The 15,742-nt window shown below is 43.9% G+C and overlaps 1 protein-coding gene across 3 annotated transcripts; it reads left to right on the top strand.

Annotated features, from left to right (window-relative positions):
• Window positions 1-1,323: 1,323 nt before the first annotated feature.
• On the top strand, window positions 1,324-14,248 carry CCNA1 (cyclin A1). 3 transcript variants are annotated; one of them, XM_032403171.1, is made up of 9 exons: window positions 1,324-1,398; window positions 1,896-2,084; window positions 6,480-6,726; window positions 6,913-7,037; window positions 7,626-7,849; window positions 8,954-9,158; window positions 10,119-10,232; window positions 11,315-11,448; window positions 11,718-14,248. In XM_032403171.1, the coding sequence occupies exons 2-9, from the start codon at window positions 1,920-1,922 to the stop codon at window positions 11,767-11,769; spliced, it is 1,266 nt and encodes a 421-aa protein (XP_032259062.1). In that variant the 5' UTR covers window positions 1,324-1,398; window positions 1,896-1,919; the 3' UTR covers window positions 11,770-14,248. The 3 variants fall into 3 exon arrangements, with proteins under 3 accessions (XP_032259062.1, XP_032259063.1, XP_032259061.1); XM_032403172.1 differs by having other exon boundaries at window positions 1,360-1,502; XM_032403170.1 differs by lacking the exon at window positions 1,324-1,398 and adding an exon at window positions 1,690-1,787.
• The last annotated feature ends 1,494 nt before the right edge of the window (window positions 14,249-15,742 follow it).

Genomic DNA, 15,742 nt, shown 5'->3' with positions numbered 1-15,742 from the left:
TGCTTTAGAAATTTAGGGATACGTGTTTAAAAAATTTTAAAAAACAAAACGAAAGCAGTAACACTATATATGCAATGTGTTTGTGTGTACACACACATTTGTCAAATAAAGATTATTTTACCTGTTTTGCCAGTTACCTCTGTAGGGTGCCAGAGCTCCCTGGTTTCAAGGACCCTCTCCTCCCTTTCTGTGAGGGCCCCTTCCCCTTATTCCCACCTCTCCCCTTATATAAGGCCCTCTGCTTTCTCCATACTTCGCCGTGGGCCTCGGGTTCCAGGGATTTCCCTTCCCACGTTGCCAGGCCGCCTGCCCAGCCCCCACTTCCGAGTGCCCCGCAACGTCCCAGGCCCCAGTGCTGCCGCCTGTGTTCCTTCCTCTTCCTGGGCCACTATCTCGCTGTTCCTAGACCCGCTTCACGCCGTGCCTGCTGGAACCCGTCCGGGAATACCTCTTGTGGGGACTGCGAGCACCACGTGCGACCCTAAAACCCCCAACCTCTCTCGCCCGGCCGGGCCACATGCGCTGGAACTGGGCCGGCCAGGTGCGGCCTCTGGTGCACAAGGATCCAAAATGACCGAAGGCAAGCCGCCACCATGGATTAGGAGGCCCCGGCTCAAACCTCGGGCCAACCCGCTGCTTCTCGGCCTCTCTCTGGGAGGAAGTGTAGGTGTGTGAGCCGGCGACCGGGAGCGAGACGCGCCCTCGGGCGGGCGCGGTCACGGCTCCGCGGCCTGCGCAGCCCCGAGGGCCCTGCGTCGCTCTCCCGAGCCAAGGTTCTCAGGAGCGGGCCGGGGAAAAGACGTTAGCGGGAGGAGTTAGCGGCTGTTGGGAGAACGGGTTTACGGAAACAGTCCCTTCCAAAACCCCGGCCATCGCGGGGTGGTCCTCCTTCTTCCCTCCCAGGCCCGGGGCGCCGGCCTGAAAGGGCGCGTGTGCCGACGGCGACCGCCTGCCCCGGCACGCCCGGGCTGGGCAGTGCTGGGGGATCCGGTGGCTGCCGCCCGTTGGCCCCGCCCGGCCCTGAACCCCCAAGGGGTCGCGGCGCGTCCGCCAGGGGCGTGTCAGGTGAGGAGGTCGTCATGGCGATGCGGCCTCGGGGCGCGCACGCCCGCTGCGGTTGGCATGGAAGCGGCCCCCGCGAGGCCCGGGAGCGCCGCTGATTGGCTGATTCAACAGACGCGGGGGGGGGGTAAAGTAATTAGCGCTGAGCGCCGCCGCTAGGAGCCCGGCGCCCCCGCTGGAATCTATTAACACCTCCGTCCCCTCCCGCCCCGCCCTGTCCCGCCCCGCCCCCGCCCGGCCCCCCTCCGGCGGCCCCTCATTCCCAATCCTCGTGTGCACTTGCTAATTGTTCGAGACTTATATAAAGATATAAGGCTGAGAAGACCGAGGCCCGCTGTGGGTTCCAAGCAGGTTTTGGGGCCTTCTGTGTGGTGGAAGGAGGGCCGCGGAGGAGGACCCTACTTGTCATTTGGGAAGGGGACGTACTTTCCCGCAGTGATGTATCCTGGATCTTTTGTTTGCAGGGAGGTGGGGGGAACGGTGGGGGTAGGAGGGATAAGATAAGCATCGCAGTCAGGGAAAGTCTCGGGCTTGCAGTTTTAGACTCCCAATGAACATGGGGCTTGGTATATCCTTTTTGTCAGGATTAATCTCTCCTTCCATCCTCAACCAGGTCTTGGAAGAAAGCCTTGAGAGATTCAAATCACTGTTTTGGTTCAAAGGAGCTTTGATCGCTTGCACAGAGGTTCATGCCCTTCCGTGCAGCCCTGATAATTGCAGAGAAGGTCATATGCCTTCGTGCTCTTCCTCCTAGAGATTCACTGCATGCTTGGAGCCCGTGGTGGAAGAGGTTGACTAACCGTTGGCTTGTCTCTTTCTCCTTCCCTGATTAGCTGCATTCTGTGGAGACTGAGGGTATGCATCGCAGCAGCTCCAAGAGCGGAGTAGCCCTAGCTCCAGTGCCTCGAGGTCCTGATGCCTGTCAGATGATAACCAGAGCCCAGCTCGGCCAGGATCCCCCACAGAGAACAGTGCTAGGGGTGCTAACTGAGAATGGGCAGTACAGGAGGACCTGTGGCCAGGTAATGACAGAGAACTGCTGTGGAAGCTGGTTGTTGAGGAGGGCTATCATGTCATGGTGGGAGGTGGGTTTCTCTTGGAGTTTTACCTATAAATACCCTTGAGTATTCTAGCCTTGGAATCTGGACTATAGGGACCCTGGTTTTGTTAAAGATCACTTTGGTCCCTTTTCCAGCTAGAAATAGTGAATATTTTTCTTTATTATTTTTCCAATATCAAGGAAATGGGTCTAGGAACTGTTTGAATATATGTAAAGCTATTTCAGTGCTGGGCTAAGAGGAAGTATTAATGTACCAAAATAAACTATGGAACTGGGGTTCCTCCAGATCAGAGTGGTGTTCAGACTGATCGAGACTGTGCCTGAGGCAAACCTGAATAATCTTTGCTATGTTCATCGGAGATGATGTTAGAATCCAGATTGGATAAGGCTAGACTAAATTACTTACAAAAGTGGGTTTTGAAAGTAGACATCTCCCCAGGACTGAACAAAGGCAGTTGGGCAAATTGATCATCGGCCATTAGATATTAGTTGCTTATGCCTAACTGATCGTAGGTACCTCCCTTAACAAATTGGAAACAAAATCAGACACTTAAAAATGTAAATGAGGGGGTGCCTGGGTGGTTCAGTCGGGTAAGCGTCTCCCTTCGGCTCAGGTCGTAATCCCGGGGTCTTGGAATCAAGCCCCACATTGGGTTCCCTGCTCCGCGGGAAGCCTGCTTCTCCCTCTCCCACTCCCCCTGCTTGTGTTCCCTCTCTTGCTGTGTCTCTCTCTGTCAAATAAATAAATAAAATCTTTAAAAAAAATGTAAATGAGGGGTTTGAATCCTTAAGAATGAATTTTGGGATAGAAAAAAAGCTTCCTTGAGTCTGTTATTAGGCAAGCCTCTCATAATGATGCCTTAAGCTTATATTTCACATCTGTAGTGGAATGATGCTGACAATAGTATAGTGAAGTAGGTAGGCCAGGAATTCTTCCCGTTTAGTAGGTGAGAAAATTTCAGAGGTTTAGGAAAGGTAAAAAAAAAAAAAAAAAAAAAGATATGGTAGAGGCCAGATTAGAAGCCCTTCATCCACTGACCATCCATGCCTTTTGGTGGCATCTGATTAGTGGGGGAAAAATACCCAAAGTGATCTGTCCAAAGCTTTGGGGAAAAAATGAAATGAAAGCAGTTTTAACAAACAATGTGCTTAGCATATTTACTTTTTTAAACTGGAAGACTGAAACCTTGTTCTTACGAATCGTCAGTTCTGCCTATGCTGCCCAGGCTCTCTTTAAATTCGTAACGATTAGTTAACCTCTTATGTTGCCTAGCGTTACTTCTACATTTCCTTGCTCTATTCCTCTACAACCTCCTCAGAAATCTGTTTTCTAGATTTCTTTTTAATCCTCCCAAACCTTTACCTCCATCCTTACTCTCAGCTCATGACTTTGTTAGCCTATTTTCCTAAAAATATAGAAGCAACCAGAAGAGAATTTCCACACGTTCCCATGTGTCATATACTCTGCCATCCCCATCCTGCTACAGGACTTATGTGTCCCTGCTCTTATGCAAGGTGACCCCACCCCCCCACCCCCCCCACGTGCAGTACACCTTATGCCTTCTTGCCTCTTCAAGGATGTCATTTCTGGCAACTCTCCTTTCTCTCCTCAGTCTTGTCTACTAAGTCAAACTCATAAGCATGCAAATATATTGTATTTTTTTTCCATCTTAAAAACCTTTCAACTACAAAGCTCTTTGCAGTGACTGTCCATTTTATAGCAATAATTCGAGAGTTTATCTATCCTGCTCGACTATAAGCTCCATCAGGATGAGGATTGGGATGTCAGGTTCTCTGCTGTATTCTCAGTGCTTAGACCAGTGTCTGGCCAGGGTAGCATTCAAGTATTTGTTGAATGAATACTCTCTGTCTCTAATTCTCTTATTCTTAGTCCTTTCCTTACTTGACTGATCCAGCAGCATTTGACACAGTTGATTATTCTTTATTCCTTGAAATAATTTCTTTTCACTCAGCCTGGAGAACACCACTCTCTCCTGGTTTTCCTACCTCATTGGCCATTCCTCAATATCTAAAAGAGTGCTCTAGGGCTTGGTATTTGATCTGAATCTGCACTCACTCCCTTAGCAACCTTTCAAGACTCTTAGCATTAAATATCATCTATCTGTTGATGACTCATACTTTTATCTTTGGTCTGGACCTCTTAGCTATATTACAGGCACCCATATTCAGCCTACTTAACATCTCCCCTTGGATCTTACAATAGGCATCCCAAATTTATGCAAAACCAAACACTAACCCTAGCCCCAAACAGCTGTTCCCAAAGTCTTCCTCATATCAATAAATGGAATATCCATCCTATTATTCAGCCCCAAAACCTTTGTCATCTTTGACTCTTTTTCTCCCACCCCACATCTGATTTGCTGAGAAAATACTATTGGCTCTACTTTTTAGAATGTCTAGAATCTCTACTTCTCAGACTTTACTACTACTTTACTACTTTACACTAGTTCAAATCCCTATTGTGTCTCACCGTGAATTGCAAGTTTCATAATTGGTCATCTTACTTGCTCTCTGTACGTATACACAGCCAGGGTGATCATAATAAAACATAAATCAGATCATACCACTCCTCCTCCATGGCTGCTCCCGTGGCTTCCCACCTCTGCGTAGTAGACAGTCTTAAATGGCCTGCTTGATCTGGCTTCTCTTTTCTTTCTGACTTTGTGACCTATACCCCTCTCTTTCTCATTCTGTCCTCTATGCTCCTTACTCAGTCTCTAAGACACACTTGAACGTCAGGGCATTTACCCATGCCATTCTCTCAGCTCAGAATGCTCTTACCCCCTCTATCTGTGTGACTTACTCCCTTACCTCATTTCGTATCTTTGCTCACGTCTGTCCTCTTCATTAGGGCCCTCCCTGGCCATACTGTTTAAAATGGCAAGGACTCTCTTTTCCCTGTGTTATTCTCCTCCAAAGCACTGAACACACCATCTGACATAACATGTCTTATTTGCCGTCCCCCACACTCCGAGCTAGAATGTGAACTCCATGAAGGCAGCCCTTCTTGAATGTTTTGTTCATGGCTAAATTCTGAGCACCTAAAACAGTGTGTGGTACATAATAGATGCTCAGTAAATATTTAATGAATATATGTCTCAACCCCCGTACATATATCTTTGAAGCAAGAGTCAAACTTGGTAGTGACTTGGAATCATGGTTCTAGTAACTTGTGATTTTTATATGTTCCCTGTTCTTTTTTTTTCTAGTATTACCATAAAGAATGTTTTCTTGGGGCATCTGGGTGGCTCAGTCTGTTAAGCGTCTGCCTATAGGTGAGTCATGGTGGACTCACCTTAATTCTGCCTATAGGTCACAATCCCAGGGTCCTGGGATTGAGCTCCGCATTGGGCTCCGGAGCCTGTTTCTCCCTCTCCTCCCTGTTCATGCTCTTGTTCTCTCTCTCTAATAAATAAATAAAATCTTCAAAAAATTTTTTTTTTTCTTCCTAGACGTAAGCCAAATATTTATCTGGCTAGCTTGAAGGGAAAACACATACTAACTTGAAAGTAGCTTCAAAAGTAAACAACAAGATTAATTATTAAGAGTAAAATATTAATACAGCAGCTAGACCTAACTTTGCATAAATATAACTCAGATTCATAAACCTTGCCCACCTGCCCTGGTTCAGCTGACCTTCAGGCTGTCCGCCATGACTCACCTTAATGTGCTTGTTCATGGAGGAGGTGCACGTAGTCATTCCCACTACTAATGCTATAGGAATAAATAGAAGGGAGAAGCGATTGCGAGGTAGATTTCCCCAAGGGTAAGGTTATGTCATACAAGAGATTCTACAGCTTTGTAAGAGCAGTTAGTAGTATGAGTTTCTAAAATGATCAGGTTTCTAAATATCTGGGTATAAAATGGGAACTTTATAAAGGCGCTTACTGCCTAAAAGCTGTTTAAGGAGGAAGACTATAGGAACTCAGTGACTGTGTGTCAAGAGCTTTGCTGGGTACTTATAAAATCCTGTAAGGCTAGAAGTATGAAAGCCAATTAATAATCTCCCCCCTACTCCTTTCCCCGCCCCATACCTATTTCATTTTGGAGGAAAGCTATGGTTTCTCTTGTTCCTATAATCTTGAGTTCCCTTTGATAAATATGTGAGGAGGATGACAAATTATAGGTAGCTCTTTTCCCAAATGTTAGATGTAGACAGAGATAAGGGAGAAGTCATACTTCGGAAGCTTCATTTTCTGAAATTAAATTGCAGACCTAGATGTTTCAATTTAAGCCTGTTCTCGTCTTCCTAGCCTGCTGGTTTGAGTCACACAGGCTTACATCACCTATACGGTCTTTGGGGTGACCTCTAACAAAAAACTTAACCCTCTTCTAGGGGGTCACAACAATCAGGTGTTTCTCTGGATCAGAAAATGTCTTCCCTCCAGCTGGAAAGAAGGTGCTCTCTGACTGCACGGTCCAGATGCCGGCCAAGCAAGGATTTGATATCTACATGGATGAGGCTGAGCAGGGGGACAGAGACAGCTGCACAGGGAAAGAGGGGATGGCATTTGAAGATGTGTATGAGGTAGACACCAGCACACTCAAGTCAGACCTCCACTTCCTGCTGGATTTTAACACAGGTAACCTGACTCACCTGTGGCTGACAGTACCCTAGACCCATAATCGCCTGCAGCACTCAATAGCATGTAACTAGCAGGATAAAACCATGAAGTAATGACTTACTTTCACAACTACCTGTGGAGGGTTAGTGGATGGAATGAATTTTTAAATTGAATGTCTTACCTGGTATTGTTGAACCCCCGCAGTTTCCCCAATGGTAGTAGATTCATCTCTCCAGTCCCAGTGTGAAGATGCATCAGATTTTGGTACAGATGTGATAAACGTGACTGAATATGCTGAAGAAATTCATCAGTACCTCAGAGAAGCTGAAGTGAGTTTTCCCAAATTCTATTTCAATTTCCAGCACTCAAAACACTTAATAATAAGATGGTTATAAACTCTTGGCCAAAACCACTAGTGAATAGCATTCTTATGACATCTAAACACAGGAATATCTATGAAAAATAATAGTTATGGGGCGCCTGGGTGGCTTAGTCAGTTGGGTGTCCAACTCTTGATTTCAGCTTAGGTCATGATCTCAGGGTCCTGGGATTGAGCCCCGCGTCAGGCTCCTCACTCAGTGGGGAGTCTGCTGGGGATTCTCTCTTAATCTCTCTCAAATAAATAAATCTTAAAAAAAATAATAGTTGTGAGGCAAGTAGCATTACTTGGACTATTTCTCCATGACTCAAAAGGGTTTATACATTAAGTATTTCACTCTTAGGAATAACCCATATTGCTATTTCCCCTTCCAAGGGGAAATATTGCTATTTCCGCCCCCTCCAAGGTGTACTTGGCTCTTGATCAGTTTCTTCCTAACCTTTGCTCACGAGATTCTTTTTTTAAAGAGCAGCTGTACGGTGGAGTGATCTTTCTGATATAGCAACTATTTAAGTATCAGAACTCTTTTCCCAAACAGGTAAGACACAGGCCCAAAGCACACTACATGAGGAAGCAACCAGACATCACAGAAGGCATGCGAACGATTCTGGTGGACTGGCTCGTTGAGGTCAGCGAAGAGTATAAGCTTCGAGCAGAGACTCTCTACCTGGCTGTCAACTTCTTGGACAGGTTTCTTTCATGCATGTCTGTTCTGAGAGGGAAATTGCAGCTTGTAGGAACAGCAGCTATTCTTTTGGCTTCGTAAGTGTTCTTTCAGCTTAAATAATGTCAAACTGCAGCCTGTCAAAACACTTGATTTTCTTTCCCATTTATTGAAGAAATCCAGTGCTCGATAATTAAAGCTTATTCATGCCTCCCTTGATAAAATATCATTTTTGCAGTATTTACTGAGAAACTGAATCTAACACACGTTCACTCTTCAATTCAGATGTTTAAGATTTATAGCAACAAGTTCAATATCACGACTGCGGCAGTCATCAGCTCAAATTCAAGATCCAATTTAACTATTTTGCAGGGTGTTTTTTTGACTGCATTCTAATACAAAAATATTTTGGTTATATAAAAGATTTTGGTTATACAAAAGCCAGCTTCCTGATCTAGCAAATGACCTGTAATAACACGGTTTATTTGGGTACAGTGAACAAACTTTCATTGTGTACAAAAAAGAGCGGGCCTTGGGCCTGAGCTGCCTTAAATTCAGTGACCTGTTGGTGGATGGCACTTTCTTCAATTCTTCTGGTCTCCGACATTCTAGTCATCAATGCCTAGAAACTTGCAAACTACAGAAAACAGAAACAAAAGCAAAAGCAAAAAGTTGGTAACAATGAAATTATATCATTGTCTTACTCTTGGATCCATAGCATCATTTGCTAAATCAGTAGAGATTTCTGAACATGATCTCTTTATTTTTATTATTTATTTATTTTGAACATGATCTTTCTAAAGATCTAAGATCTAAGGAGTTGTTGTTCTACAATTGTGTTCAATATAACATTCTTTTCCACAAGATGAGTGGGGTCGATAGAATTAAGACAAATTTATCTGTGTGTCTGTCATTCAGAATCTTTCAGCATATCAGAGGCCCAAACCTAAAATTCTCAGTTGGAAATTGTTTCTGTTACTACTGCTAGCAGTAAGTACAACATATCCTTGTAATACTCATGTTCTTGTTCTGGCGCTTAGGTATGAAATCCCTAATATTTTTAAGGCCAGTACCATTTAGTGATATTCAGGAGGATATGTGGATACAAAGTAAAGAAGTCTGCAAAAGGCTGGTTGTGATAGCATAGGAAGGAGCACTACAGGTTCCAAGCTTTACTTCCAAAAACTCTTTACCTTTCATAGGAAATATGAAGAAATATATCCACCTGAAGTCGACGAGTTTGTCTACATAACTGATGATACTTACACAAAACGCCAACTGCTAAGAATGGAACACCTGCTCCTGAAAGTCCTGGCTTTTGACCTCACAGTGCCCACCACCAACCAGTTTCTCCTTCAGTACTTACGGAGACAAGGAGTGTGCATCAGAACTGAGAGTCTGGCCAAGGTAGGCCACGTGACTTCTGGGAACTTGGGAGCCAAGGAGATAAAAAGTAGCCTTTCCCGATCATCCTTCAGTTCTTCCTTCTTTTTCAGTGCTTTGTCTTGGCCCCAGAAAACTTTTTAGCAATGGAAGAGAGCCAATTTTAGGATCATGATTTCTGGTTACGAGACAGTACTATTGATCATGTTTGGTAGGCACGGGTTGTCTGATCACCCAACTCTTAAAAGAAATTTAAGTTTGGAAATTGTTCCCTTGTCAAATACAGACCATGTGCAGGCAACACCTCTTCTTAGTTTACAGAATGGGAACAAAGTAAATGCAGTTTGATTTCGCTCTAATCTTATCCTAACATATTAAGTAATAAAGCCTTATTTGGTCATCCGGGGTTATAGTACTTTAGTTGAAGGCACTGAAGTATTGGTTTGGAAAACTTGGTGTCCAGCCACTGTGATCTAGTATATATGGTATGTGTATGCTACTCAAAGAGTAATAAGGATGTATGTATAAATTTCCCAGTGTGTTTCTTCTATTCTCACAGGTACTGTTCTAGCCTCTGAACTACATGCATTTGCCTGACCAATTAATAGCTTCAATATGGTCATAGTTTTGCCACTGACCAAATACTCTAGTCCCTCTCCAGTGGCCCAGAACAATGCTACTTTATGTGACTAGCATGCACCTGTACTAGTAGTATAAGACAAGAAAAGTAACCTCTCATATATACTGTGCAGGTGGACCAAATTCTTGTATATTGACATTTACTACAGCATAAATGTTATTCTGGTTATGGACAGGCATAGCATTATTAACCCAGTGAATAATTTTGAGCATCTGTTTCTTTCTGCTCATCACTAGATACAGGATGAACAAAGATAAGACAATTTTTTCCCTTTACATTTTTAGGTTGACTTGTAACCTCAGTCAAATTTCTAATTCCACTGGGATTTTCTCTCTTGTGCTTAGTATGTAGCAGAACTGAGCCTTCTTGAAGCTGACCCATTCTTGAAATATCTTCCTTCACTGATAGCTGCAGCAGCTTATTGCCTGGCCAACTATACTGTGAACAGGCACTTCTGGGTAAGATTCTAACTACTACTTTCTAGATGAAATTCCAGGCCCATCTAAGAATCTGTGTTCAGTAACTCTCAGGACTTAGAATGGACTGGCCTCTTAAGAGGGAAAGTTAGTTTAATAAGGAACTGGTTGTCTTGCCAGCAGATGACAACATGCCACTGAGTCTTGCAGGTCAGTGTTTATGACTTTGACTCAATGGCTTTGAGTAGATTGTAGAAAGTCAAGGAGCAGGCCTGGAAACCTCAATGCCCACCTCACGTGAGGAGTGCTCTTGTGGTGCAAGCATTGAGCACTTCAGGCAAACGTTGTTGACTTTTGTCCGCTGTGTGTAAAACAACCTGGATCCAATTAGGATGGTCAGAAGGTTGCATCAAGTTTTCAGGGGAATAGGGCAGTTAGTGCTGCCTCTTGGTCCAACAAGAAGCAAGATTGGAAATGGGCCCCTCGATTTGGTTCTGAAGGTTTACTTTTGTGCTAAAAGAAGTGGGGTATCTACTTTTCTTTTCTTTTTTTTTTTTTTTAAGATTTTATTTACTTATTTGACAGAGAGAGACACAGCGAGAGAAGGAACACAAGCAGGGGGAGTGGGAGAGGGAGAAGCAGGCTTCCCGCCAAGCGGGGAGCCTGATGCAGGGCTCGATCCCAGAATCCTGGGATCATGACCCAAGCTGAAGGAAGACGCTTAATGACTGAGCCACCCAGGCGCCCCTACTTTTATTTTCTAAAACACTTATTTATTATTCTGCATTCACTAATTCACTTTCACATATAAGGTGTAAATAGGTTGTTTGGGTAAGTAGAGGCTTTTTTAGGGACCAGTAGAAATCCTGTTCATGAGGGAATCGGTAAAAGTAACTTTCCCCCCAAACTGAGCATTATAAATATACAATATGAGCAAATGGAGAACTCTGGCTGTTCTTCCTAATATTTTATTTCTAAAGTCACTGAAGGAGGATTACAGTTTCTTTTGAGATGAATGTGGATACTTCTTCCTAAGTAATTAATTCCCTTTATTTCACAGTTTTTATCTTCAGCTGTCTGATACAAAGTTATATGATGCAGTTTTTTTCTTTTGTCTTGATTAGCCAGAAACCCTTGCTGCATTTACAGGCTATTCATTAAATGAAATTGTGCCTTGCCTGAGTGAGCTGCATAAAGCATGCCTTGATATACCCCATCGACCTCAGCAAGCAATTAGGGAGAAGTATAAGGCTTCAAAGTAAGTTTCTGAAATTTTCTTCTCTAGGCTTACTAATTTAAAGCTTGAATGGGTTATAGTCATGTGAGAACTAAAAATAGAACAAATTGGAAATCTCATGCTAGGCTTGCATGTTAAACCAGGAAAATCAGTGTAGAGAGGCCTAGATTTATAATCTGTCAGCTTGGAGTACATACAGTTAGAAAGCTTTCTCCATTTCTGTTGAAACTCCTGGAAAGTTCCGTGGCCTGAGATTTTACAAAACTGAAGTCCTTTGGGTCTCATTTCAGGTACATGCACGTGTCTCTGATGGAACCACCTGCACTTCTCCCTCTGCAATAAGTTTCCTACGGAAGCACTTTCAGAACTTTACCTCCAGATCAACCGAATTTGTCTTAACTTTTATAGGTTTCTGCAGGTTGGGTCATCTAGTGTTGCTACAAGATAGATGCCATATTTTTAAAAATGTATATATATGTAGTTAGGTCCTCTTAGACATTAGTAGCTTGTAATATCATCTAACATTTTTTAAAGAATAAACAAACAACTTGCCTTGTGACCATGTGTTAGGCTTATTTATTAATTAGGATGGCCCATATGCTCACCTGGAATTTTTAGTGGGGAGCATTATAAACGTCATCTCTATTTCAAGAATTCTCCTAAGTTGGTTTCATAAATCTGGCATGCTATTAGGATTAAGTGTTTTGAGGAATTCAGAGATTTTTCTTGTTTGGTGAATGGCACCCCTGAGACTTTTTCCTTCCTATCGCTTTACTCTTCACACAGCTCTCCATAAATTGGCAAAGGAAGGAACTCCAGGCTTAGACTCAGTACAGGGATATAAACAGGCCCTCTCTATTCTAGCTTGCCTGAAGGACCCTACGGAGTAAAGACAGTGAGCTGAGGACTAAATGCGGTCAGGTACCTCTGAGGGGTGATTTACATTTAATTCTAATCCAGGCATGTGACACTCATTTTGTAGATATCATTATGTCAATGTTGCGTTTTCATTTAGTCACCCATCAAGCGTATATTTCAGCCTCAGAAGATGCTCAGAGAGGTAGAAAAAGCAAATTTCACCACAGGATGGGACTTCAGAATAATGAAGCTAACCCCTCATATTTAACCCTTGGGAGATATCCATGCTAAGCTCTACTCTAGCTCAAATTATTCATGATCCTGCAGTTCACTACAGGTTCCTTTATGGCCCCTTGCAACAGGACTTCTATAGTATGTAAGATGAGGAGAATTGAAAAAACAACCAAGCAACCAAGTACTTGTTTTAACTTTCTTTTAAAGAGTGGAAGGAAAATCCAGAGTACACTTAACCTGATGCAGGGTGCTGCTTATTGGGGATCGAATATACATTTTGTAAATCTCATACCAGTAGGCCCGGGAGGCACATAAACTTTCTGTGCCGCGTCCTGTCTCCAGGCCTGCCCTGGGGGGGGCCTCAGCCCAGAGGGCTCCGTGGAGGCAAGAACAACAAGAAACGTGTTTTCTAGATCCCTTTACATAGAAAAGAGTAGACCCAGATAGGTTTTGGTAAAATGGTAGTAGGTGACATTAACTCCAAATTTTATGTTTGTTTCAAGCTCTAATGAAATTATTAATATAAAAATACAGCCGTATTTTACATATTTTGTGAAGCCTTTTTTGTAAGTACCCACAAACTCTTAAAAGGTTTTAGCATTGCCTTTTTTTTTCCCTCTGCAGATAAACATTCTCAAGGTGCCTCCATTTCTGGTTCCACTGAAGAAATCAACATTTCCTTAAGTATTCTGTGATTTATTTTGCATAAGTTTCACAAAGGAGATACACGGCCTATGTCGCTACTGAATTCTCTGTTTTTATGTTATATAATCAGCAATTTGTAATCTCCCGTTCTCCCTTAGGTCTGGGTATATTTCTGTTCATCGCATGTATATGCTTAGCTCTGTGGGTGTTCTTTTGCACTTGGCAGCGTGACAGACATGCTGTGTGTTTGCCACAAAATTGCCCCCTCCTCAGGAGGCAGTGGGAGAGGGCAATTCTGGCTAAGATTTTTGCGGTAGAAGTGCTGTGTTTGTCTCTTTTGGGCATTAAAGATTTGAGGGACCTGGCCGGGGAAGCTTCCTCTCATTCTCCACCCGTTGACATGGGCCATCCGCCTCCCTGTGAAACATGCCTGTCTCAAACTGCAGTTTGGATCCTGACAAAATAACATTTTCTTTTACTAGCAATGTTCTTGTTTTGGAATGTTTTGCTTCAGCTAGACGGACCTGAGAAATAGTCCTTCATTATGAATTATTTTGCAAAGGAGGATTTTGTTGCTAACCTGGATCCAAAATGTAACCTTGACTTTAGGTCACAAAACCACGCTACAGGACATAGAGGTCTGAACCCATAATTCTTAGGTTCTTTGCTGCCAGTGATTTACACGCACTTATTCCCAACCCCCAACACACACACCCACCAGTTGCAAAGAACTGGTCCTCAACTTTGACTTGCTTGTCTTATTTTGTGTCCCTGAAATACTTTATTTAGAACTAGAATATAACTGCCGCCTATGGACCTCCCAGCCAGCTTGAGACAGAATAGCAGCCTTCATTCAATGTGTCCCTCCTTTCATCCCATTCTTTTTCTTTCCCTGAATCCGGTGTTGATCACACATGGTTTTTATACTACATAAGAATGTGTCCATAAACATTAATGCTTGCTTTTAAAGTTTAATGGTTGCTGACTATCTTGCATATCCTTCAGTGTTATGTGTTTTAGGCAGCACTGCATTTTGAGATTATCTGTGTTGAGAGTAGAATGAGAGTAGAATCCTAGTTATTTATATAATTGAGGAATGTTAAATGAATATACCATGATTTATCTGTTCTCTTGACTTTCTCACATCTTTTTCCCTGCCGCTCCCCGTGCACGACTTGCTCGCCAGTGTAGGAAGCTGGTTGGGACAGGGCCGTGGATGTGGGAGTGCCCCACCTGTCTGCCTCTGTGGCCTCTTTGGCCTGTGGCTTCAGGCAGGTACAGGCCTTCCCAAGGAACTCTTACATGGCCACAAACTGAGGGGCCCTTGATGAAGTGGGCCATGAGAAAGGACCGTGGGAGCAGTATTTGCCCACCCATTATCAGGAGCCCAAGAAAGAGGTTGAATATACCTGTCGTCCCAGTAAGCTTTCTGTCCTCCCAGTAAGCTTTTGCCACCAGAGAGTTAAAACATCTAGACCCGATTCACCACTACAACCTTGAAATTGAAACCCACACTGTTTGGCTGAGAGTGCCCTTGCCGCGGCTCCCGTCTGGCTTTCTGTTTCATGTGTCCAGATGGTGGGGATGGGATCTACCCCGTGGGGCTCATGGCAATGACCCCAGTTAGCCTCCTGCCTGCCGGGGAAGGCCCAGCATGGAAAATCCAGAGTCCCCTGTTACAGTTTTTACTTCAGGGAGGACGTTCCCTTAGAAATTATAACTTTTATTAGTGATTGTTGGACTTGACGGTATCCTTACACAACTGAATGGCCAATCTTAATTCAAGAGCATCACGATGGAGGAGGTGCAAGTGGAAAAGCATGAGGGAAAGGGGCAACAGGAAGGAGATCGTGTGTGACACACACAAGTTAAAACAAGTCAAACCAGGATCCGTGGATGGAGTGTCCGTCATGAGGAGAAGGCTTACTGGGGCAGGCAGCTGACTGACTGAGCCCGTGGTCCCATTCACCTTGTAGGGTAGGTGATCACCCAGGCTACACGTTTGCTTCTCCTTAGTTGTCTCCTTCCCTTCACTCTGACTAGATTTCCTGCTTGCATCAGTCAAGATATTATTATTTGCATCAAGTTACTTGCTACCTTTAAACTTGATCAACTAGGTAACAGGTGTGGCTATTCACACACTACAGTGAACACCGTGGAATGTTGGCTGGTCACTATGTAGTTTCAGCCACACACTGCCAATACATAAATACTCTCAACTGGGTCATAATCACAGTAACTCTTTATCCTAAACGTCCCCCTCCTTTCCCCATGGTTGATCATCACATTGGCTGCCCCTTGCCTGCCTCATCAAGAGCTTACCTGTAGAAGCATCCTCCATGTAACATCCATGCTGGTCTCCCATCTTTATGCCCAGCACATGGGCCATCATGTTCAATGACAAAACCAACTTTTCCCTCCCTGGTTGGTAGGCAAAGAGAGAAAGAGGGTCCCAGAGCCACAATCCCAGCAGGGAATCTGCTGTTGGGCTGCAGTTGTTATAGATCTGCCCATGCCCCTGTGCCAGATGGAATTCCTTTTAACCGCATGGAGCGTGCATATAGTACATACAACTGAG

This window comes from Phoca vitulina, unplaced genomic scaffold, assembly GCF_004348235.1.
Source record: "Phoca vitulina isolate PV1807 unplaced genomic scaffold, GSC_HSeal_1.0 scaffold5, whole genome shotgun sequence".
NCBI classification, from domain to species: domain Eukaryota; kingdom Metazoa; phylum Chordata; class Mammalia; order Carnivora; family Phocidae; genus Phoca; species Phoca vitulina.
Note: the sequence above shows the minus strand (reverse complement) of the source record. Positions and strands in the feature narration are given on the sequence as shown.

What these genes read in the sequence shown, in the direction of transcription:
- CCNA1 (XM_032403170.1), top strand. Translation starts at nt 1,752, where the DNA reads ATGCCCTTCCGTGCAGCCCTGATAATTGCAGAGAAG. An exon ending in GCAGCTATTCTTTTGGCTTC is followed by an intron (nt 7,850 to 8,953) that starts GTAAGTGTTCTT and finishes TACCTTTCATAG; the next exon opens with GAAATATGAAGAAATATATC. An exon ending in CTGTGAACAGGCACTTCTGG is followed by an intron (nt 10,233 to 11,314) that starts GTAAGATTCTAA and finishes TGTCTTGATTAG; the next exon opens with CCAGAAACCCTTGCTGCATT.